Below are 25,011 nucleotides of genomic sequence, written 5' to 3'. Positions count from 1 at the left end.
GCGATGGTCGTCGGCTAATCGAACTAACGCGCTTCCGAACCGCCAGCAATCAAGCCAAATTTTCCACCTGGACAGATCGACTGAATCAATAGATTTTGAACAACACAATCAGTCAACATTTGTGTTAACGATTTCACAGCAGATTCGATCACAGTGATCAAATCTGCTGTATATCGACGGGAAATCAATGTAGTGTATGAGTACCTTTAGAGTTAACTTAAAGTGTACCTGAGGCAACGTGACATGTTAAGATAGACATGTGTATGTACCGTGCCAAGCATATTATTAACCAGGCTAGGGATTTTTTTTTTCTTTTATTGCCTGAAAGGGTTAACCTTCAGGCATGCAAGTGACAGTTTCTCTCTTATCAGGCCCCTGTCAGATCATAGTAACCCTCATCCTGCAGAGAAAAACTTCTGAGAACAGGTGATAGATCAAAAAGTTCAGCAGTTTATAGATTTTAGCACTGGGACTCTTAAGAGACTGCCATTGAGCAGACAATAAAATATTAAATGTACTTTGTAAATGTTGAATCGTGGAATAAAACCTTGGGGTATCTAAAAAAAAAAAAAAAAAAAAAAAGAATCATTTTTAGGAGTAGGAGGATAGATAGAATTCTCAGTTTATTTTTTCCTCAGGTTCACTTCAAAAAGGTTCAGGTTAACCTTCTGCACCTATACCTGGGGGGGGGGCATCCATATTTTCGCAGGGGGACCCAGTGATTTCTAGTTACGACCCAGTTCTCTCAGTCCCTACTTCCTCCGGCCGTGCCCTCTTCCTCTGCACCCCCCCCCCCCCCCCCACAGGTGTCACGGATCCTACTACTCCACTGGCTGACAGGAGCTGCTCAGCTACCCACCCCATGTGACCTGTACCATACTACTTAATACCACGTGTCTGGAAGATGGGAGGAGAGTATGGGGAGGCTGTAGGGAAAAAAAAAGGAGACCATACTGTATACTTTCAAATATATATTTAAATGGTATAAAATTAAATTGGAATTTTTACTCTGTAAGAATCAAAAGGACTGTGATGAGCATAATAAATTAGATATATATATAAAGGATAGAGAAGAACTATTCTGGGAGGAGATCATCTCCCAATTCTTCATCAGCAAACTCCTCCTCCTCAACTTTTCTCTTTGCTGCAGTTTTTGGTCTTTCCACTTGTGGTCCCAGAGGATCTGAGTATGAAGCATCTGAGTATAAAAAAGCAAACAAAAAAAAGAAAAACGATAAGATCTTTAGAAAACTAATGCAATAAATATAAGATCACCACACCAGTTGTTTTTTTTTTGTTTGTTTTTAACTGGCAACAACCAGCATTAGCAAATAAAATACTACGGTAGCACCTCAAAGGATAGGAGTACCTGAACTTTTAATCCACTACCTGTATAAGAAGCTTCCCAATGCACTAACCGCAGCTCCATATATTAAGGCATCAGTTCATTTGTGCCTGAGCAATTTTTGGTTCTAAATAAAGAAGATAGGAAATTGGTAGTGGGGCTAATTGATACGGCTTTTTGAGGTTAACAAAAAAAGAAGATATTAGGCATCAGGAAGGGGATAACATTGCAGTGGGATACTGTTAATTTATTGACCCATTAGCAGATTCAATATAGTTATCTCATTTGAGATATGTGCGCTGCTTTTGGCCTCAGTTGGCAGAACTTCTTGTGCTGTAATCTCTCTCTCCTAGCAGAAAATATAGAAACTGAAAACAGAAGTCCTCTGTCATTGTCTAACACTGCCCCCTAGTGGCAAGTGGCCATAAATACACATCACAGCAGTACTAATTAGAAGCAGGGAAATGTAACAAATAAGAAGAAATAAAAAATGTGCTAAAATTAAATTTGCCTGGAGAACTTGTAAGCCTCTAAATAAATGGGCTGCTAAAAGGTGAGAGCAAGGATAAGTTACAGATTACAACAGAGCACAGAAGCTGCCTGTTTTAACAGCTATTCCATGTGTGACTCCCGCCTCCTCAGGACACAAAGGTGGGATAGTTAAGGTTAACACTGGCATTGGGGTCAGTTGTGGGGAAGGTGAAGGAAAGGTTGGGATAACACTGGGGTTGGGTATTCGGAGACTAGAACACTAATAGATGGGGTTAGTGTCATGTAGATGTTAACATCTACATGACACACACACACATACAGTTTTAGGGTCTAAAAGCATGAAAAACAATTGCACCTCCTTTATACCCTAAAATCCAGAAAGAATTATACTGCCAAGGGGGTTAAAGGCTGTAAATGCAGACAAACCAAAATACTGCAAAGTGGAGCTTCGCAAGTTAACATTTCAGTGTTCTTTCTAACGTCCGTCACAACAATGATTCTATCTGTGGCTTACCAATGTCTTTATTGGAGCTGGCTTCATAAGGGTCATTCACTCCTGGCAGGGATTTTAGTTTGGCGCTCAGCCGCTCTCCTTTTGCGCTGGTGCTGCTGCTCTGCCCGCTGTCTGAAATGATGCCAGACACAGTGTTCTTATTATCATGAAGGAAATAGTTATTATAATCATCCCTGTGCAACATAGCAAATAAAACATCACCTTTTTGCAGAAGAAAAATAGTATCTGGAGATATGGTTTGCTAGCCACAGGTTACTAAATATGGTTTAATTTAATTTCTGATCACAAAGAAGGGAGCTACACCACTTAAATGTAGTGGGGACTACCCATTGATTTAATATAATCCCATTGGTTTGTATAAAGCCCTGATCATCCACCAACTATAGTCTCTCATATACTCGTATGCTAAAAACTCTACATTTACACCTACCACTGCTGGCGCTACCCTCTCTGCCGTCTCTTCTGCTGCGGGCACTGCTGTCTCTGCCAGACTTCACACGCTGTAATCATGAAAAGAAAGATATTCAACTTTATTACACAGAAAACGCTAATATGTGGAAAGAGGAGAGAGCAGGCCAACTGTGGGAAGGAGAGAGCGGGCCAGTGTGTGAGAAGGAGAGAGCGGGCCAGTGTGTGAGAAGGGGAGAGCGAGCGGGCCAGTGTGTGAGAAGGGGAGGGAGCGGGCCAGTGTGTGAGAAAGGGAGAGAGCGGGCCAGCGTGTGAGAAGGGGAGAGAGCGGGCCAGCGTGTGAGAAGGGGAGAGAGCGGGCCAGCGTGTGAGAAGGGGAGAGAGCGGGCCAGCGTGTGAGAAGGGGAGAGAGCGGGCCAGCGTGTGAGAAGGGGAGAGAGCGGGCCAGCGTGTGAGAAGGGGAGAGAGCGGGCCAGCGTGTGAGAAGGGGAGAGAGCGGGCCAGCGTGTGAGAAGGGGAGAGAGCGGGCCAGCGTGTGAGAAGGGGAGAGAGCGGGCCAGCGTGTGAGAAGGGGAGAGAGCGGGCCAGCGTGTGAGAAGGGGAGAGAGCGGGCCAGCGTGTGAGAAGGGGAGAGAGCGGGCTAGCGTGTGAGGAGGGAACGGAGCGGGCTAGCGTGTGAGGAGGGAACGGAGCGGGCTAGCGTGTGAGGAGGGAACGGAGCAGGCGAGTGAGGAGAAAGAATGGGCCAACATGGGAGAAGTGGACAGAGCGGGCCAAAATGGGAGAAGGGGACAGAACGGGCCAACCTTGAAGAAGGGGAGAGAGCAGGCCAAGATTTAAGAAGGGGAGACAGCGGGCCAACTTGTGGGTAGGGGAGAGAGTTGGCCAAGGTGTGAGAAGGGGAGTGAGCAGGCCAAGATGTGAGAAGGGGAGAGAGTTTGCCAACTTGTGAGAAAGGGACAGAGCGGGCCAACGTGAGAGAGCATTCCAATGTATGAGAAGGGGAAAGAGAGGCTAATAACACATCATAGCCTAGGACAATTAATACGCTTTTTTGGATTTAAATATCACCTCTATATTGATGACACCCTAATCTATTTCTCTACTCCCTGATCTCTCTCTTTACTATTACCTCCAGACCCTGACGATCCATCTACTGTCTCTACATTCCTGTCATTCAGTTTCCCTAAATTTAACATGAGCAAAACAAAGATTGTCAATGGAACCCACAGCCACTGTCCCTCCCAAATGTTTTATGTGCCACCCAGTGCTTATGCATTAAAATACTTTACCTGTCACGTCATCTGCTGCTGAGTCCGCCGTAATATTGCATTTGGTCCCACGTGCCTACCGGCATATAGCACGTGACACTTGTGTGTGTGACTTCACACATGCTCCTCACGTGCTAATACACCAGCAGCCACACGAGTTGCCAGTGGGGAAGTACAGTGGAAACTTGAGGGACAGCGGACAGGTAAAATATCTTAATGCACGTGCAAATAACAAATTTGGTGGGCGCCATCACAAGGACGATTTCTCAAGATTTTATGCTGAAATTGATCAGGAATCGGCCTGTGGTGTATGGGCAGCCAACAGATCTCTCTGATCAGATATGATTAGAGAGCGATCTGTCTCTTAGTTGAATATGCCCATCATTGCTAGCACCCTACTCTGTGGTCTACCAAAAAAAACAAACACACACAAAAAAAAAAACAGACTGCCACCTCTCCAATCCCTACTGAACTTTGCTGCCCGTCTCATCCACCTATTCTCGCGCTCCTCTGAAGCAGCCCCTTCTCTGCCCATCTCTCCACTGGTTACCAATTACCCAATGGATCCAGTTTAAACTCCTTACGCTATCATACAAAGCTCTATATACTGTAAGTTGTTACCTCCATACATTCCCCTATTAATCTTCAATCTGCCATCCCACCCGGAACCTTCGCTCCTCCCCAGAGACCCTCTTGTCTTCTAGCTTGTCATTCCCGCTTCCTTTTCAGGGATGTCCCGTGTCCTTTGGAACTCTTTCCCACTGCCTGCCCGTCCTGCTCTGAGCCTGGAAATTTTCAAACGTACTCTCAAAACACCATTTCAGACAAACCTATAATTTGCTGTAGGTTGCAGTGGAGGCTTACTCCTAATACTCTGACTCCTGTGTCTCCTCCTCTAGTGTCTCCACCCCACTACCCTCTAGATTGTAAGCGCACAAGGGCAGGCACCTCCTCTATTATTTCCTATTTTGCTGTAATTTGTTATATGAACATGTACCAATTTGAGTGATGTCTCAAAACACATCAACTACAGTGTTCTCCCCAGAAAATTTTTCCAGCCGGGTGGCATGAAAAAGTAGCCGGGTTGGGTGAGATGAGAGAATGCAGGGCCAGTGCTTCTGTGAGCAACTCTGCTTACAGAATAGGAGGAGGTGAGCCGATGACAGCCGGGTGCTCATCAAAACTAGCCGGGTGGAGCACCCGGCTAAAAGAGCCTGGGGAGAACACTGAACTATGTATGTATTTGTATTGCTGGATGTCCTGATTGTAGTGTTTTGAACTTCTCGTGTATCTATGTTCCCCAATATTTGAAACATTCACAATTACCTGCTCCTTTAATTCCTTCATCTTTTCAACCTTTTTCAGCTTTGTTGCGTATTCCTGAACCTCCTTTAAACCGATATCAGTGCAGAGCCGTACTAGGAAGCGCAAACCTGTATATAAAGAATTGATGATTAATATGTAACTGAGAAAGTAATACACAAATTCACATATAATATACCTTCAAAAATAATCATAAGTGGAAACATACCAGGAGCTAAAATTATAAAAATCCCTCAAGGCTAAGTACAAAATCATACGGGTTTTCCACATCGGAGAACAACAGATAAACAGACATGCTGAAGGATCCAACATTATCTACAAGAGCTGTTCAGACTTGAACAAGTCTTTTATTTGTCTAAAAATGAACATTTTAGTGCATCCACTGATCTTGTAGTGAATGTGGAAACAAACTCACGACCTCGACGACTTGTCCAAACACAGCAGAAGCTGCAGATGCCGACAAACAATACAAGCCTATAGGAACAGACCGTGTTCTCTACCAGGCTGTTTGCTGTAAGCAACTGTAAGGTTCTTGCAATGTAGAACCCTCATTCATTGAAGACCCAAAGTTTCAGCAGAAGACTATATTCAGAGTTCTCACTTAAGACAAATTCTAAGAGAACAGAATTCTAATAAAGCACTAGAACATCGTGCTTTGTCATAGGTCAGTTAGTTCTTATCTAACAAGTGTACAGACCGTGAGGCCCAAGAAGGGCCTCAAAACCCTTAAACATTCAGGGTTTTGCACAACATGTAAGAACAACAACGGTTCCATGAAAAGGAGGAAGGAGTTGGTAGAACTCCAAGTATAGCTTGGAATTTCTGATCAGTGGTTATGCTGCCGATCAATCACATTATGAGATTTCTACTGGCTTCCATGATTCTGTGATGTGAGCAGCCATCCACGGCCCACCTACAGCTAGATGTGACTAACTAACCCTTGTAGAGCTAGAGATCTTTCTGTATATACGATCGATCCCTTGTTTTATGGGTACTTCACTTTTATCTTTTACTTTCTTGCACTGTAGCCTAGTTTAGCTTCCAGATGCCAAGCTTAGTTCGGTTTCGTAGTCACCATCATGTTTTTGCTCTTTCAATCTTGGGTCCAAACTACAAGGTGGCCATGCCAATCATTTAGCCACCATGCCTCTCATAAGCAAACGCGGGAATCTGTGTTTCAACCAACAGAAAGTTGTTCAATATCCAATGCAATAAAAGAGCCATAACTACCTATGATTCTTGCTCTGCTATGTCCAATTAATGGTAATACACTGCCACTACTTTTGCTTTATTCCAATATGCTGCTGTCTAAACCCAAGTCGACATGATTCCTTAAATTGATATAGGCCTTCTGTTCTAGATTTGTACTCCATAATAATAATTATTTTGCTGCATTACATTTTCTATCAACTTTCAAATGAATTATTGTACTCTGTTGAGACATATGCTAGTGGCAGACAGACTTCCTATCCCAAGGTTTTGGAAGAGGTCTGTTGCTCCTACTGTAAGCGACTGGATGGTGGAGATGGAAAATATCCGCCTGATGGAGGAGATTGTACAGGAGTCACATAATAGGCTTCTTAAAGCGGAATAAAACCCTGCATTTCTTCTTTGCTCTAAAAGATTATTTACAGCATATTATATACTACCACCATTTTTTTTTTTTTACTAGAACAGCATTCAACCAGATAAACACAGGACTTACAAACTCCCTGCAGGGAAAGTTGGACGCATCCGAACTGGAGATAACATTATCTTGTGTTTACCTAATTGTATCAAGTGAGTAATGTAAACACTTCTCTGACTGTGCAGACACTCCAGAACACAGACAGATACACAGAAAGCATTTCTGCGTACTTTACAATATGAATAAACCAGTTATGAATAAAATGCAAAGTCAGCTCTCAGAGCAACACAATTGTACTTTGGGAACTTGTAATTTCTGAATAATAATACCTATGCACAAAAGCAAATATGATAACCGTATGGTATATAAAAAGTAGGAAAACGTGTTTTTTTTTATTGATTATTATGTCAGAGTTTCATACCGCTTTATTCATCAAAACTCATGGCTCGTATGGAATATGTTCACTTTGTCTGAGGAGGGTAAGGCCTTCCTGTCAGGTCCACGAGTTCCTATAGGGGTGGGGGATTGCCAGGGCTTTAGGCCCATTTTGTTCCTCTTTCTTTTCCCTGTATCCTTTTTTCTCTTTTCTGCTTCCTTTCTTTTTATGTTTATAAGGGAATATTTTTACGCACGTTCCAAGATAAAGTTCAGCGCAAGCAGAACCTGCGCTCAGGTTGTTATTTTGACCCATTTAGCTAGACGATTGCAGCTATGGGGGCCGTTGAGAGGCCTTTTAGGCATTGGCTCCATTCTGTCATTGCATTCCTAGATGTCCCAATAGTCTATGCACTCTTATGTTGTTTGATTTAACTTTTTGGACTCATTATTTTATGATACCTCATATTATCTTTGTACCTTTGTCTATAATAGAAATGTATTGAACTCAAAATTTCAGATTCATTCTTGTAAACAGGCAAACAGGTAACAACCCCAACCTGAGAAATAGAAAAGAAAGGGCCTCACATTCAACATTGTCCGGGAACCTGCGGTGAATATCCTTGTATTTCTCCAGCGCTTTCTGATAGTTACCTGGATAAACAACGAAAAAAGTAACTAAAACTACTGGAAACTAGAAATAATAAATAAAAAACGAGGAATCTATTATTGGTTATTGTATACAGGCTTATGACTTCAGTTATTCATTAAATGGTTTAGCTGGGGCATCACACTGTCAAATGCCCATGTGGTCTCGCTCTAGTGAGCCTAGCATGAAACCTGCTCAGAACATCTTGGCCTCCAGTTCTGCAGTTATAAAGCTGTGTTGAGTACTTCTGTGCTTTTATTTTTTTTCAACTACTTGAAAGAAATATTCTCTAATAGACAACCCAATGTAATCTAAAATCATACCAACATCATGTTTAATTTATTTCTTTTTGTTATAAAGCAATTAAGGTGCACAAAGGTTAAAAAATAAAAAAGACACCGTTACTGCTGCACATTCTCCTAAACTACGCTTAATTTTGTGAAGCATGAGGTCATGAGTTTGACTCCCGGGTAAGTAAAAGCAAAGGTAGGAAAGGGTTCTTTACAGTAGGATGTGGAATGCATTGCCACAGGAAGTAGTTATGGCAAATTCTATACCTGCATTAAAGGGGGCTTAGGTGCTTTCCTTGCGTTGAAAGACATCCATGGCTACAATTACTAGGTAATGCCCAATGATGTTGATCCAGGGATTTTATCTGATTGCCATCTGGAGTCGGGAAGGAATTTTTTCCCTTTTGGGGCTAATTGGACCATGCCTTGTAAGGGTTTTTTGCCTTCCTCTGGATCAACAGGGATATGTGAGGGAGCAGACTGGTGTTGTACTTTGTTCTCTGGCTGAACTTGATGGACGTATGTCTTTTTTCAACCCAAATAACTATGTAACTATGTAAAAAAGTTAGTAAAATATAGTTATTTCATTGTTGAATAGCCATCTGCTGTAGCTAAATGTCATTCCAATGGCTCTGAATCTGAAGAACATTGAAAAGAATGCATGTAAAATTTACCACTTCTTCTGTAACAGCTTGCCACCATCAACTGCCATTTCACCTGAGAGGGTCTGGAAGAAAAGCAAAAACATGGATAAATAACATTGCAGACATTTCACATTGTGCATATAAAATTATATTCCTGAAAACGCATTTGTTAGTGTAGAATAGGGTTTGACGTTTCTCTTTTTTGGGGTACAAGACACAGAATCCTTGCTCCTCACCTCAAGTTAGAACATCTAACGTAAACCAGAGATGAGTAACTTTAAAAGTTTTATACATACCTGGGGCTCACTCCCACACCGCCGTCCTCAGTCTTCTCCCTCTTCGGTACCGGGCCCTGTAACTTTGGCCAGCTGACACATGCGCAGTGTGCTCCCTCCGTCTCTCTCTCGCGGCTTGGAGCCTTCTACACATGCGCAGAACGCTCCCAGACGCCTGAGAGTCAGAGAGCGCACTGCACATGCGCCAACTGACCACAACTAGCCGAAGTTATGGGACCCGGTACCGAAGAGGGAAAAGACGGAGGACGGCAGCGTGGGAGCGATCTGTGCGCATGGGCCTGGAGGAAGCCCCAGGTATATATAAAACTTTTAAAGTTACTCGTCTCTGGTACTCTGGTGCACTTTAAATAAGGGAGGTGCAGCCAAAAAAAGCAAACTCGGTTAACCCTTTGCACCCTCCCATGTAAATGCACTTTTTATGCAAATCAGTCATCCAGGAACCAAGTTCCTACAACCAAGTTAAAAGCCGGGGTCTTGGTACAAAAGAATACAATCTCTTGCGTAGTCACATACACTGCGCAGAGTTTCCCCAGAATTAGTATGTGTTCCTAACTCTGGCACTGTAACATGCATAGTGAAAACATGCAATGATTCATTGCATCAAACCGATCTAAAGGTTAGGAGCTAATATCCTGCCGTCCACTCTTGGGACAGATACTGCATCAGAGTAAACTCACAAGAGAGCTAACGAAATACATTGATGTGCACCATATACACACCAGCATAAGCTGTGCGCATGCTGACAATGGCCACTGACAGAGAAAAGACAAAGTGCACTGGATTATACCCAGGTCACAAGTATGAATTACAAGAAAAGAAACAGAACTTTTGCTTGCATGCAATCCCTTGTGGCTTTTAACTCTGGCAGGTCCAGACTCACACCACAGGAGTCTATAGGCACAGATATCCTGGCACCCTAGACTTCTCCCACCATGAACTTACAAACCCTCGCAAGTGTGCTGACTGGCCCAGCTGTCACTTCTCCATTACTGTCACAGGTAGCTACAGGTGCCCCTTAGCATTAGGTAGCCAGAGGTATCCTGAATATTAAGTAGCTAGAGGTGCCCCTACGTTTTAGGTAGCTAAGGTAATCTCAGTATTAAGTAGCTTGAGGTCCAACAAGTAGGAAGAAGGAGCACTCAGTTGTATGTTTGAAATAGTGTGCCAAGATCTGCGCCCCGGTACCATTAGGGGCCACAACCTCAGCAAAAACAAGAAAGGGTTGGCACCACCAATAGTATTTAAAGCTCAGTTACACTTATTAGTGCAAAAAAGATACAAGACTATGTCCTTCTTCAAGCTGCATAAAGTCACTTTATGCAGCTTAAAGAGGCACAAAGTCTGAAACAGCAGTCTGTCGCTACACAAGTCCTGTATCTTTTTTGCACTAATAAATGTAACTGAGCTGTAAATACTGTTGGTGGTGCCGACCTTTTTTGTTTTTGCTTAAGTAGCTAGAGGTGCCCCTGACTGAAGGGAGATCTCGGCAGTGAAATGCTGAGAGCAGGGTGAATAACCTCTCATTTACACTCTCATCAGGACTCTGCATAGGAAAGGAGGGAGGCACTCGGGGAGGGCAGTGAGCCTCCTTTCCATCATCAGGCGCCTGTGGGCATGTGTCTACAGTGCCTTCTGGTAAATCTGGCCCTGGCTGTAGGGCTATCATTGGTTCCTGGATGATTGATTTGCATGAAAGCATTTGCCTGCGAGTGCACAAAGGGTTAACTGGTTTTCTTTTTTTGGGGGGATGGGGGTAGTACTGTCATCTGCATTTCCAGTAGGGAGATTTTACATCATTTTCTGTCCCTGGGACCACCATGGAGCTTAGCGTCAGACTTCTGTCAATAGCCTAGTCAAGTGCCCTCCGACCCTCTAAAAACTAAATGAATGTGCTGAGATGGATGAGTTCTTCATGTGCTGGATGGTGATAGGGTGTACTTACTGAATGAGAGCAGCTCTTTCAAAGTACTTGATGGCTTTCTCACAAAACTGAGTGTCGATGTAGTAAGCGCCCAACCATTCAATGACTTCAATATTTGAGGGGAAATAGCGATAGGACTGAAAGAATACAAGAAAAGGGAAAGACAGTTCAGTCACAAATTACATATTTCTTCTTATCACGTGTGAAAAGATTAGCCCAGTCTGTTGTGGAATTCCATCACAATCTTTGGTTCTTAGTCAATGATAGCATGGGGAAGGATGTACATCTGGTTTCAGAGCAGTTTGAGCATTCCAGGTCTGCAATACTGTTTTCTGAACATCGTACCCAGTTCCCTTGCAGATACCCAATTTTAACCTTCCCTTCCAAAGTGAACGCCTGCCTGATGCCTAGTCCTAACCTCCCGCGTTTCCAAACCCCTTCCTGATGCCTAGCCCCAACCTCCACTGTTTCCCAAATCCTTGCTGATGCCTAGCCCTAACCTCCCCTGTTTCCCAACCCCTTCCTGATGCCTAGCCCTAACCTCCCCGTTTCCCAACCCCTTCCTGATGCCTAGCCCTAACCTCCCCGTTTCCCAACCCTAACCTCCTCCCTCATTTCCCAACCCCTTCCTGATGCCTAGCCCTAACTTCACCCATTTCCCAACCCCTTCCTGATGCCTAGCCCTAACTTCACCCATTTCCCAACCCCTTCCTGATGCCTAGCCCTAACTTCACCCATTTCCCAACCCCTTCCTGATGTCTAGCCCTAACCACCCTAACCTCCCGTTTCCCAACCCCTTCCTGATGCCTAGCCCAAACCTCCAGTTTCCCAGCCCCTTCCTGATGCTTAGCCCTAACCTCCCATGTTTCCCAGCCCCTTCCTGATGCCTAGCCCTAACCTCCTCGTTTCCCAACCCCATCCTGATGCCCATCTCTGACCTCCCCCATTTCCCAACCCCTCCCTGATGCACATCATTAACCTCCCACCTTTGTCTACCCCTTCCTGATGCCCATCCATGACCTCCCCCTTTGTCAACCTCTTCCTGATGCCTAGCCCTAATCTCCCCACTTTCTCATCCCTCCCCACTTTCTACTTTCTAGGAGACAAGATGACAAAACAGCTCCAGGGGGGAAGTTAATTAAATCAGGAACCTTATATGAAGTGTCACAAGCCTAGGCAAGTGACTGTGCTTGAGCCTGGCAACAGGTTGCACACCTACACCTAACATTTTGGCAGAGGCATCCCTTTCTACACACAACCAGGAAGTGGAGCGATTGTTATGGATATTGTGAGGTGTGTGATAGCAACAAACATGGTGAGCACTTGTATGGTCTTATGGTGCTGGTTCTACTCAGTACATTAAAAAAAAATGCTATATTTGCTTAAGACATAGGTAATGATACCTCACAGTAGTACTGAAAGGCTTGCGTCTTGTCGCCCTCTACATCATACAACTCGCCCAGTTTGGCAAGCGCATGTGCGTCTGTAGGAACGAGGCTAATAAGCTGCATCAGCCATTCAATGGCTTGATTGGGATCTTCATACAGTTCATACCTACACAGGTTTAGTTAAGGAAAGGTAAACTAGAAGACAATATTAATGGCCTCAATTCACTAAGCTTAACTCCTGTCTTTAATAACTCTTCTGAGCTGTTTTACAGTTATCACCATGGTGATATAACTGTGATAACTGTAAAACAGCTCAGAAGAGTTATTAAAGACAGGAGTTAAGCTTAGTGAATTGAGGCCAATGACAAAAATAAAATAAAATATAAAAAAAAAAAAAAATCAAACTCTGGTAATAACAGAATTATTCTTAAAAAAACAAACAAACAAACAAAACAAAAAAAACAAATAAAACCTGGTCATTCAGGATATCAAAGGAATAAACACACAAACATATCAAGATCAGCATGCATGTGGAATTTTAGCAATCCAAGGAGTAATACATACCTATCCAAAAGCATGAATTATCAGGAAAAACAGGAGCAAAAGTGGAGTAGTGGTTTCATCTCATTATTCATACAATGATTCTGACTTGCTGCTCTGGGCTGGGTGTGATGTGTGGACCAGACACTCATTAGGAAGCATGTTATTAGTTTGATCATATGATAAGATTTATAAGACTGATTTGCTGTGATCACTTCCTACTATAGCACACGACCATAGTCGGTCCCAGCTTTGCAAATAATGACCTGAAACAGCTTCTCCATTGAGTTGGGCCCACACAAACAATGCTGGTTTTGGGCATTACCAGATATTGGTAGCAAAGTTTAGGCAGAGCAGTCCACTTGTGAAGGGGGCTGAGACCCGCATTCCTCTCCTTGGACCTCTCCAGGATGACCCACATAGGTGTAATAGCTTCCCGCTTGGGGGCTGGGGGGGTCCTGTACATAATTAATGCAGAGCAGAAGCGATACAGGTCTTCACCACTTCCTTGTCAATACTACGTATGGTGATTGGCTGGCTGCACGGCACTTGCAATTTAAGCGGAGAAAACCTATATCATGCTGTAACACTCCCCTGCCTCTCTGCATTTTGTATGTACAGGACTGAGCCCCTCTTAGGATTGCGGGGCGACTGACCGATCTCTGCAGGGAGAGGGGAGAGGCTGGCCCAATGTAGTTACGCCCCTGTATAGTTGGATTGATGCAGCAGCATTTAAGTGGTTCTCTAACCCTGGAGTCCCCAGGCCCTGGTCTGCGGCCCAATTCCATTCCACGGTCCATTATGAACCGGTCCGTGGGCTTGGCTTCTCTCTGTAGTTTTATTAATGCACAGAAGTGTGCAGCACAGCGCAACCATGTGGTGCCATCCTCTCCTTATAGCTGTCTGCTGTGCTATACTATCTAGGCCAGAGGATCGTTACCATGTCCCTCCCATGCCTACTCACTGGACTTGGACACCTTCAGACTCAGAAGCCTCCCCACATTCCATCCAAGGATGCAGGATGCCAAGGGAAAAACGAGGGTTGGTGGCACCCCAAGCCCACGCACCAGCTCACCTAATAGTATGACTGCTTTTCTATGGCCTACTCTGTAACTTAATACAGGGCATAGTGGGTTTTTTTTGGGGGGGGGAGGGGGGGGGGGGAGGCGGTACGGGGAGTTGGGGGTCAACCCTGAGTCAAGTGAAATGTGTTTGTGCGAGGTGGGGGCCCAATTGCATCTGCCTATACCTCTCCCCTCTTATACCCCCAATACATCACCATAACCCCCCTTTCTTGGGGAACAACCACGTGGCACACTCCCCTCTGGCGAAATTTCCCGACGACCACTCACCAACCACCCCTGCCCCCAACGGTAAAAAGTTCATATCACAAAGCTGTCCTCATGCCAAAAAAAAAAGGTGGAACCTAAACTCTAACTAGCAGAAGTCTGTGGAGAGCTGAAGTAGGGGGTGGCCCTAGCCTTCACTCTCCTGTGCGCTACTACAATATGGAGCAGCAGTTTTAAAAAGCAGAGCACAGGTCATGTGACCCCCAATTGGGAAATTAAAAGATATAGGAAATAGCTTTTTGCAGATATGCAGTAATCACTCTGGGGAATTCTGGTAAGAGAAGCTGTATAAGTTATTTTGTGAACTATGCACTTAAAGGATACAGTTGTGCTATTTGACTAACAACCTCCGCGCTATTTCTGAGGATAGCATGGAGCTTCATGAAACAATCTAAAGCATCTTCCACGTGATTTGTTTTCTTGTACGCCAAACCTAGAAAATAGAACGCATATTGCAAGCAATTATTTGCATGAGAAGACAAAGCCCACAAACATACAGTGGAGGAAATAATTATTTGACCCCTCACTGATTTTGTAAGTTTGTCCAATGACAAAAAAAATGAAAAGTCTCAGAACAGTATCATTTCAATGGTAGGTTTATTTTAACAGTGGCAGATAGCACATCAAAAGGAAAATCGAAAAAATAACCTTAAATAAAAGATAGCAACTGATTTGCATTTCATTGAGTGAAATAAGTTTTTGAACCCTCTAACAATAAAAGACTTAATACTTAGTGGAAAAACCCTTGTTTGCAAGCACAGAGGTCAAACGTTTCTTGTAATTGATGACCAAGTTTGCACACATTTTAGGAGGAATGTTGGTCCACTCCTCTTTGCAGATCATCTCTAAATCCCTAAGGTTTCAAGGCTGTCTCCGTGCAACTCCATAGGTTTTCTATTGGATTAAGGTCCGGAGACTGACTAGGCCACTCCATGACCTTAATGTGCTTCTTCTTGAGCCACTCCTTTGTTGCCTTTGCTGTATGTTTTGGGTCATTGTCGTGCTGGAACACCCATCCACGACCCATTTTCAGTTTCCTGGCAGAGGGAAGGAGGTTGTCGTTCAGGATTTCACAATACATGGCTCCGTCCATTTTCCCGTTAATGCAATTAAGTTGTCCTGTGCCCTTAGCAGAAAAACACCCCCAAAGCAAAATGTTTCCACCCCCATGCTTGACGGTGGGGACGGTGTTTTGAGGGTCATAGGCAGCATTTTTCTTCCTCCAAACACAGCGAGTTGAGTTAATGCCAAAGAGCTCTATTTTGGTCTCATCAGACCACAGCACCTTCTCCCAGTCACTCACAGAATCATTCAGGTGTTCATTGGCAAACTTCAGACGGGCCTGCACATGTGCCTTCTTGAGCAGGGGGACCTTGCGAGCCCTGCAGGATTTTAATCCATTGCGGTGTAATGTGTTTCCAATGGTTTTCTTGGTGACTGTGGTCCCTGCTAATTTGAGTTCATTCACTAACTCCTCCCGTGTAGTTCTAGGATGCTTTTTCACCTTTCTCAGAACCATTGACACCCCACGAGGTGAGATCTTGCGTGGAGCACCAGAGCGAGGTCGATTGATGGTCATTTTGTGCTCCTTCCATTTTCGAACAATCACACCAACAGTTGTCACCTTCTCTCCCAGCTTCTTGCTAATGGTTTTGTAGCCCATTCCAGCCTTGTGCAGGTCTACAATTTTGTCTCTGACATCCTTGGACAGCTCTTTAGTCTTTCCCATGTTGGAGAGTTTGGAGTCTGCTTGATTGATTGATTCTGTGGACAGGTGTCTTTTATACAGGTGATTAGTTAAGACAGGTGTCCTTAATGAGGGTGACTAATTGAGTAGAAGTGTCTAACCACTCTGTGGGAGCCAGAACTCTTAATGGTTGGTAGGGGTTCAAAAACTTATTTCACTCAATGAAATGGATCAGTTGCTATCTTTTATTTAAGGTTATTTTTTCGATTTTCCTTTTGATGTGCTATCTACCACTGTTAAAATAAACCTACCATTGAAATGATACTGTTCTGAGACTTTTCATTTCTTTGTCATTGGACAAACTTACAAAATCAGTGAGGGGTCAAATAATTATTTCCTCCACTGTATACTGTCATAACTCACAGTACAAACTGCCTATAAATCTTACAAGGGGAAACCCAGCACTAATTGCATATGAGCTTCCTGAGTTTCAACCAAGGAATGGGAGTTCTCATCAGGCCATGGGGTCTGTAGCAGCTGTACATCTTTACAGTGGACCTCCGCTGTAAATTGCAAAGTGACACTTAATATGATTGTTCCCCTCTTTCTTTTTTTACCCTATACAGCAACGGTTGACTACTTCATTAAAGGATTCCACAACTGACATGTGGCATAATGAGATAGACATGGGTATGTACAGTGCCTAGCACACAAATAACTATGCTGTGCTCCTTTTTTTCTTTCTCTGCCTGAAAGAGGTAAATATCAGGTATGTAAGTGGCTGACTCAGACAGGAAGTGACTACAGTGTGACCTTCACTGATAAGAAATTCCAACTATAAAACACTTTCCTAGAAGAAAATGGCTTCTGAGAGCAAGAAAGAGATAAAAAAGGGGGAAATTCTTATCAGTGAGGGTCACACTGTAGTCACTTCCTGTCTGAGTCAGGACTGAGTCAGCCACTTACATACCTGATATTTACCTCTTTCAGGCAGAGAAAGAAAAAAAGGAACACAGCATAGTTATTTGTGTGCTAGGCACTGTACATACCCATGTCTATCTCATTATGCCACATGTCAGTTGTGGAATCCTTTAAGCAGCAGTGAAGTATTGTGGCAGCACTGGAAAGCAACATACTGTGGCTGGCACTGCACTACTTGTCTCTTTACCTCCCCTCTCTGAGATAGGCTGGCTCAGTGGCAGAGGTAGAAGCAAAGTACCTCAGGCCACACTGAGGCTCCTCCCACCCACAGATGATACAGATCTCTTAGCAGTCTTTGCAAAGGCACAGCAAAAAAAAAACTTGGATTTTCTGGCGCAAGTGGACAGTTTTGAAACATTTTTTTCCTGCTACTTTCTTATAACTTCTGCTCCCTGCGCTGAGAGTGTGGGTTTTATTTTATACCAGAGATCCGATTTAACATCCGCAAACATTTACGGACTGTCCCTCGGACACTTGAGACTTTTTCAGCTACTTTCAAACCTATGCAGACATTTTCAGCCACACCTGACAAACTAAGCAGACAAGCGTACGAGAGGAATCGGCACAGGAGACTTGGACGCAGGATACAGCCCTGTATGGCTTATCCTGCTCCTGCACAAATTCCCATCGATATTAAATACTATTCCCCCTCCAGGCCGCCATTGATGGTGGGGAATGAAATAATTTGGCTTCCAGCAATTGCTGGAGGACGAATTATAGTGTTTTATAAGTAACTTCAGCTCCGTCTTCTGACAGCGCCAAAGTTACTCACTGCTGCGCCCAAATCTCCTGCGCTGGAATGGCAGTGTTCGGCAGACACTGGGCATTGTTATAAAAATCATAAAATTTTATCCAGATAAGATTATTTTATATTGTGTAAAGTCTAATAATATATAGATACTAACTTGACAGTTTTTTTAAACTAAATTTTTTTATGGATTTGGAAAAGTGAATGTGCAAACATAAAAAATAAAATTAAGCGGGTTTGGAGGTTGGGTGATCACATTAGATTTCAGCATCTGTCTGCAGTGTGTGGGCAGCTAATAGTTCACTCTCTGATTAAATCTGACCACAGAGGGATCTATCTGATAGTTGATCTGGTGACCATCGAGTAAAAGGGCCCATAAACTAGTCGATTTCAGCCATCGGTCGATCGATTCAATCTAATCGATTGGAAATAGATTCTATCAAATCAGCCAATCAATCGATTTCAAGCCAATTTTGATCGATTCGATCTATCTGACTGGATGGAAAATCTATGGCCCATAGGGTTGCATTGGATCTAATGGTCCAATAATGTATTTAGAATCATTCTGAGAGATCCTGAGATGTATATCCAGCCCTGTCTGTATGTGTCTGTAACTTTAAAGTGGACCTGAACTTTTGCACAGGACAGAAGGAAAACAGAGAAATGCACCCTGTATGTATTTAGAAAGTTTAGCCTGTCTAATCCCCCCTCATCTGTGACTTAGCACAAGTTGTAATTTGATCTCGCAGCCGTGTCAGCTGGTTGCCTCGGCAGAGCAGCTAATTGGTAAACACAGGATGTTCACAACAGGTCTGCTTCCATGAAAGCAGGAAGTAGAAACACTGCAGATTTATTGCAAGATTTTTACTGTATCAGCTGTAACAAAGAATTTTTTTTCTTCAAAGGACAACTGGAGGGAGAGGTATATGGAGGGTGCCTTATTTATTTTCTTAAAGTAATACCAGTTGCCCAGTTGTCTTGCTGGTTCTCCGCCTCTAATACTTTCAGCCAAAGCCCCTGAACAAGCATGCAGCAAATCAGGCGTTTCTGACATTTATTGTCAGCTCTGATTAGCTGCATGTTTGTTTCTGGAGTGATTCAAACACTACTGCAGCCAAACAGATCAGCAGGGCTGACAAGCAACTGGTATTTTTTAAACGTAAATAAATATGGCAGCCTCCATATCCCTCTCGCTACAGTTGTCCTTTAAAGGGAACCAGAGACGAAGCACCCTCATGTATTTTACCATATATATCAATGGGAACATGACAGTAAACACCTACTCTGCTCTCTGCTTCATTCTTCTCTGCTAAATCTGCCTGTTATCAGCCCTGATAAGAATCCCCGACTGAGCATTCAGTCTGGCTTTGCCCAGAATGATTATAGCTGAGTCAGTCTTCTGTGATGTCTTTTCAAGCCCAAGTCTGCCCCCTTCTGGCTCTGCTTTGCTGCTAGTTATCCTCGAAGCAGCAAAGCAGAGCCACAAGCCACATACAGACATCTAATTTACAACATCCTAAGTGACGCAGCAGTGTTTACAGTCTGCAGGGAGAGCAGTTAGGAGAAGAAGGTGCTTGATGGATGGTCACTTGTTTAGTCAGACAATCCCTAGCAGTATAGAGACTCAGGGAGACCCCTAGTAAGCTGAATATTGGGATGTTTCCTCACCGAGGTTATAGAGGGCCTCTGTGCAGGAGGAGTCATTCCGCAGCGCTTCTTTGTAATATTCTGCTGCTTTTTCATACTCTCCAATCATAAACACGGCGTTGCCTTTATTGGTTAATGCAGATGGATTGTACCGATCGGAGGCCACCGCTAAATCTGCATACAGGTCTCCCTGGGTGGGCTCGTTTTCCTGCAGGGAATAAAGACAGCAGTCAGTTATATTGTCAAGGGCTGCACCCCCTCTCCATTCACACGGCTTGATCTTAGCCGGCTCTCCTGTCATCAGTGCCGATCTCCCTTCAGGGCTTGTATGACGTCACATGACAGGTGCCAGATGGACAGTAAAGGCCCGTACTTACTGGAAGATAGATAGGGGAACCCTCAACGACGTGACCCAACGAACGAGTGTTTCCCGATCCATCTTCCTACCCGCAGGAACACACAGCGGCACACAATGGGTGCAAATGGGAGTTCACAGGTTATTAAAGATCTGATACACTGTAATGGTTGTAATCGCCGAGTGTCGGAAAATGTTGTTTGCTTAATGGAGCACATGTACCCACGTGTAAACTAAAGAGAAGGTTATCATCTCTTCGAATGTGGCCAGAAGCTGCCCACTGAAGCAAGGAGCTTTCCACGGAAGAACAAAGTGCTGTGTTTAACTGTTTGAATGCTGTTCTGCTACATATTTTTTTTTTTTTTTTTTTTTTTTTTTTGTGGTAGTAGATTTTATGCTGTAATTTTAGAGCAAAGAGCAAATGCTGAGTTTCATATCACTTTTAAGAGAGCTTTTTGTTATAATTTAAGTAGGCCTCAGTTATTTGGACTGAGTTAGTCAAAAAGGCTTGATGAGCAGACCTGCCCTTTAAGGGGATTTTCTTTTGGAGAGAAAATCTGCAGTTCTGTCAGCAGAACTAGAACATACCAAGAAGCTGTTCTCTGAACAAGGCCGCAGGTCTCCCCGACCTGGGCATAGAACAATAAACATCAGCCATGTTTTGTAAATATCCACATTTCTGCATATGGGTCAGAAGCCTCATTGATTATTAATCAAGCAGGTGTGTATGATGACACCACAAGTGGGTCCACCAATAGACTGATATAGGGGATGGCGAAGATGATGTCATATTTAACTCTTTCCTAGTCGGTATTAAACCCGGAGTGAGCGATGGAGAGGGCATTCTGCTTCTTACTTTCGCACTAGCTAGCAAGGCTGACTGGGACCTCTAAGTATGTTTTTCCTTTCTGTAATCTGATATAATGTATGCTGTACATAGGTAGTCTAGATGTAACAGAGTAGATACAAGAAGACCTGGGTACCTTCAGCAGGAAGGTACTCACGCAGCTGTAACGCAACATGGAAGTCTGCTTTGCCAGGAGATGATAAACTGTATCTATCTGTATTTCTGTTTCCTGAATAAACTACGTAAACATTGAAGAAGCCTGAGAAAAGTCTATCTCCTGCTGGCTGTGTTGAGAGTCAAGTGATCTCACAGTCTGTGAGACGGTGGTGTCGAAGCAAGGTGATATAGAATAGATTATAACACTTTTCATAGCATTAGGGTCTGTACCTATGAAGGCCATCTTATCCTGAAAGTGTTTCACTACTGCCCAATGTTTGCAGCTGCTCCCTTTCAGCATATCTTTACTTAGGAAAAATCTCAGCTCCCATCCTTTACATGTAACTGCAGCAGCACAGATGTGGATATAAGAGGGAATAGGTGTGGTGGGGGAAATCGGCTCCTGTGCTGTGTTCAGCAGCTTCTTCATTGTTGTATACTGTTTAGAGCACAGTTGTGGAACTCCAGGCCTGGAGGGCCAGATCCATGCCAGTGTTTAGCATGGACTGAGAAAGAGAGGAATGTGTTCTTCCTGATGGACCACAACCTTCCTGATTCAGAACCATCAATTAATTTGAGCTGTGTCAAAAATGTGTGAGGACCTCGGCCCTCGAAGGACCGGTTTGACATCCCCGGTTTAGAGGATTCTATTATTTCCCATCATGCACTAGGATGGTTAGAGGGCAGAGACAAGATATAGGAAGCTAAAATACTTCCATTACTACAGGTGTTGGAGACACAAATAAAATTTGATGACAGAACCTACGGATTTCCTACACAGTTTCCAAGCATGGCGTAGAGGTAGATGGCCATGTCTTAAAGTCTAATATTCATTTCTGCTGTAATACAATTTGTCCTTTTAAAAGGAGTCATCAGGCAAAACATAAAAAAAAACAAAAACAAAAAAAAACCCTTTACTCACCTGGGGCTTTCTCCAGCCCCTTGCAGCCGACTGTCCCACGCTGACCGCTCCGCTCTCCGCAGCTGTCACGGTCTCCGTTCTCGGTCTTCAGGCCGACCTCAAGGTCATCCTTACTGCGCCTGTGCAGTACTCCGCGGACTACGTGGCCATGATTGACAGCTCGCTTAACGCAGGCGCAGAAAGGACCTCGGCCACTGCACAGTGTGGGGAGACCAGGATCGCGGAGGAGAGTGGAGCGGTCAGCGTGGGACAGTCGGCTGCTAGGGGCAGGAGAAAGCCCCAGGTGAGTAAAGCTTTTTTTTTTTTTTAGCCTGATGACTCCTTTAAGGCCATGTGGTCAGTTGATAATGAGCAAGTTTAGCTCACAGTCACGAAGTGAAGTATTAAACTTGGGAATTGATTTTATACAAGGTGTACTTGAGGTGACGTGATGTGATGAGATAGACGTGTATGTACAGTCCCAAGCAATGTAGTGTGAAACCTGCCGGCCACAGAGGATGTCTATATCACACGGGGAGTCCAGTGCGGTGAGAGGCCCATCACACCTCACAACATTGACCAAATAGTAGCAGCTTCCACATAGGACTCGACTCTCCAAGGGGTAAAATACAGTAGGATATTTATCCATAGCGGTAATACAGCACACAAGACAGCACAATGCAGTGCTGTGCTAGGTTGTGTGCTGTATTACCGCTATGGATAAATAAATATCCTACTGTATATTACATCTTGGTGGGTTGAGTCCTATGTGGAAGCTGCTACTATATATACAGTCCCAAGCATATTGATAACTAGGCCATGTTCCTTTTTTTCCTTTCTCTAACTGAAAGACTTAAAGGAGAACTGTAGTGAGAGGGATATGGAGGCTGCCATATTTATTTCCTTTTAAGCAATACCAGTTGCCTGGCAGCCCTGATGGTCTATTTGCCTAAAGAAGTGTCTGAATCACACCAGAAACAAGCATGCAGCTAATCTTGTCATATCTGTCTAAATTTGTCAGAAACACCTGATCTGCTGCATGCTTGTTCAGGGCCTATGGCTGAAAGTATTAGAGGCAGAGGATTAGCTGAATAGCCAGGCAACTGGTATTGCTTAAAAGGAAATAAATATGGCAGCCTCCATATACCTCTCACTACAGTTCTCCTTTAAAACATGTAGGCAGCACAGCGGTGTAGTAGATAGTACTCTTGCTTTGCATCAAATTTATAGCCAGGGTAACAACTGCAAGGAGTTTGTATGCTCTCCCCGTGTCAGTGTGGGTTTCCTCCCGGAACTCCGGGTTCCTCCCACATATCAAGAACATACAGATAAGTCAATTGGTTTCCCTCTAAATTGACGCTAGACTACAATGGGCATATGATTGTAGGGATTAGATTGTAAGCTCCTCTGAGGGACAGTTAGTAACAAGACTATACTACGTAAAGCGCTACGGAAGATGTCATTGCTATGTAAAGAATAATAATTGAGGTATGCAAGTGACAGTTTGTCTCCAGTGGGACCTAGTCAGACTATAGTGTAGCCCTCACTGATTTGGAATTTCATCCATAAAACTCTTGCCTGGCAGAGAACAGCTTCTGAGTGCAAAGGACAGATAAAAAAAAAGTCAATAGTTCATTTATGTAAGCTCTGGGACACTTAAAAAGGGCAGTATGGCGAAAAATTGTAAAATGTAAAATATGTGCAAACATAGACAAACAAGAAGTATGTTTTTTCCAAAGTAGAATGAGCCATAAATTACTTTTCTCCTATGTTGCTGTCACTTACAGTAGGTAGTAGAAATGAGAGGTTTTGGACTAGTCCATCTCTTCATGGGGGGATTCTCAGGGATTTATTTATTTTCAAAAGCACTTAGGCCTGGTGCACACCAAAAACCTCTAGCAGATCCGCAAAATGCTAGCAGATTTTGAAACGCTTTTTCCTTTTTCTGTAGCGTTTTAGCTAGCATTTTGCGGTTTTGTGAAGCGTTTTTGGTGTAGTAGATTTCATATATTGTTACAGTAAAGCTGTTACTGAACAGCTACTGTAACAAAAACGAACTGGAAAACCGCTCTGAAGTGCCGTTTTTCAGAGCGGTTTGCGTTTTTCCTATACTTAACATTGAGGCAGAAACGCATCCGCAATCCAAAATCTGCAGCAGCCCGGGAGTATGCGTTTCTGCAAAACGCCTCCCGCTCTGGTGTGCACCAGCCCATTGAAATACATTACCCTAGCGGATCCGCACCCGCAAGCGGATCGCAAACCGCAGCCGAACCGTTCTGGTGTGCACTAGGCCTTAGTGAATGGCAGTTGCTCTGTCCAACTGCCAAAAAAACTGTGTAGCAAACATGGAATCTGGCCAGCATCATTGTTTAAATCCTTTTTGCATAAAAATAAAACAAAACTGTGGGATATCTAAAAAAAAATAATATATATATTTCAGGACTAGGAGGATAGATACAATTGTTTATCTCATCAGTGTATTTTCACCTCAAGGTCACTTTAAAGCTTTCAGGAACAATATTTACGACACTGACCAAAAAGTACAGGAAGGAGAGGTTGGTGGCTGCGGCGCTCTTTACTCGGCTGTCTTTCTTCTCAAACATTTTCAATGTTTCCACCGCCTGAAGATAGGAAAGATGACATAATTAATCACTGGAAATCACACACTGCATGCATCAAGAATTCACACTCAGAGCCAGGACACTCACTGCATGGAGGCTGTATGATACCTCTCTGGTGAGGCCCTAGAGTGTAGGAAGAACAGTTTTGGCAGAAAGTGCATGTCACATATAGTGCAATGTTCTTTGTAAAGTGCTATGTACAATGTGTCACATCTAGATAAATAATTACTACGGATCTACAAGTAGAAGCATAACTTCCTAAGCAACACTACCTAAGGTAAGCACAGAGGTGTGTTCATGCTGGATTCACATGCCTCTGTGCGGTACCCAATCCTCTCCACACTCCCCAGGTCCCAGTAATCACTCTTTGAAAAATGTTTGTCTTTTGTCTAACGTCAAATTTACAGGCATGAAGAGGCAGACTGATGTCCCCTCCTGTAGTGACAGAATAGAATGCAGGATACACACTTTTAAGATAAAGTTCCTGGTTCCAGCATCAGAAACATTTCCTATAGCTATAGATTGGTATGTAGCTCCTCCCTCCCAGTGATGCTTATCCTGGGCTGTTTAGCTATACGGCATTCCCTCCCCTCCATGGCATTCTGGGAGACCAGGTATAATTTGCACTGGCTTTGG

The 25,011-nt window shown here is 43.7% G+C and overlaps 1 protein-coding gene across 2 annotated transcripts in view; it reads right to left on the bottom strand.

Moving 5' to 3' along the window:
* Nucleotides 1-958: 958 nt before the first annotated feature.
* The window catches only part of IFT88 (intraflagellar transport 88), a 74,204-nt gene continuing 50,151 nt past the window's right edge, over nucleotides 959-25,011 (bottom strand). For both annotated transcript variants that reach the window (XM_068266931.1, XM_068266932.1), the window contains exons 16-26: nucleotides 24,289-24,375; nucleotides 19,517-19,703; nucleotides 14,757-14,865; nucleotides 12,559-12,709; nucleotides 11,177-11,292; nucleotides 8,969-9,021; nucleotides 7,944-8,009; nucleotides 5,357-5,463; nucleotides 2,782-2,851; nucleotides 2,352-2,462; nucleotides 959-1,198 (exon numbers count right to left, since the gene is read on the bottom strand). In XM_068266931.1, the coding sequence (XP_068123032.1) occupies nucleotides 1,077-1,198; nucleotides 2,352-2,462; nucleotides 2,782-2,851; nucleotides 5,357-5,463; nucleotides 7,944-8,009; nucleotides 8,969-9,021; nucleotides 11,177-11,292; nucleotides 12,559-12,709; nucleotides 14,757-14,865; nucleotides 19,517-19,703; nucleotides 24,289-24,375 (1,179 nt within the window). In that variant the 3' untranslated portion in view covers nucleotides 959-1,076. The remainder of the gene's footprint in view (nucleotides 1,199-2,351; nucleotides 2,463-2,781; nucleotides 2,852-5,356; nucleotides 5,464-7,943; nucleotides 8,010-8,968; nucleotides 9,022-11,176; nucleotides 11,293-12,558; nucleotides 12,710-14,756; nucleotides 14,866-19,516; nucleotides 19,704-24,288; nucleotides 24,376-25,011) is intronic.

The sequence above is a fragment of the Hyperolius riggenbachi genome, chromosome 2 (genome assembly GCF_040937935.1).
Source record: "Hyperolius riggenbachi isolate aHypRig1 chromosome 2, aHypRig1.pri, whole genome shotgun sequence".
Lineage (NCBI taxonomy): Eukaryota > Metazoa > Chordata > Amphibia > Anura > Hyperoliidae > Hyperolius > Hyperolius riggenbachi.
The sequence above is the reverse complement of the archived record's forward strand: the minus strand, read 5'-3'. Positions and strand labels throughout refer to the sequence as shown.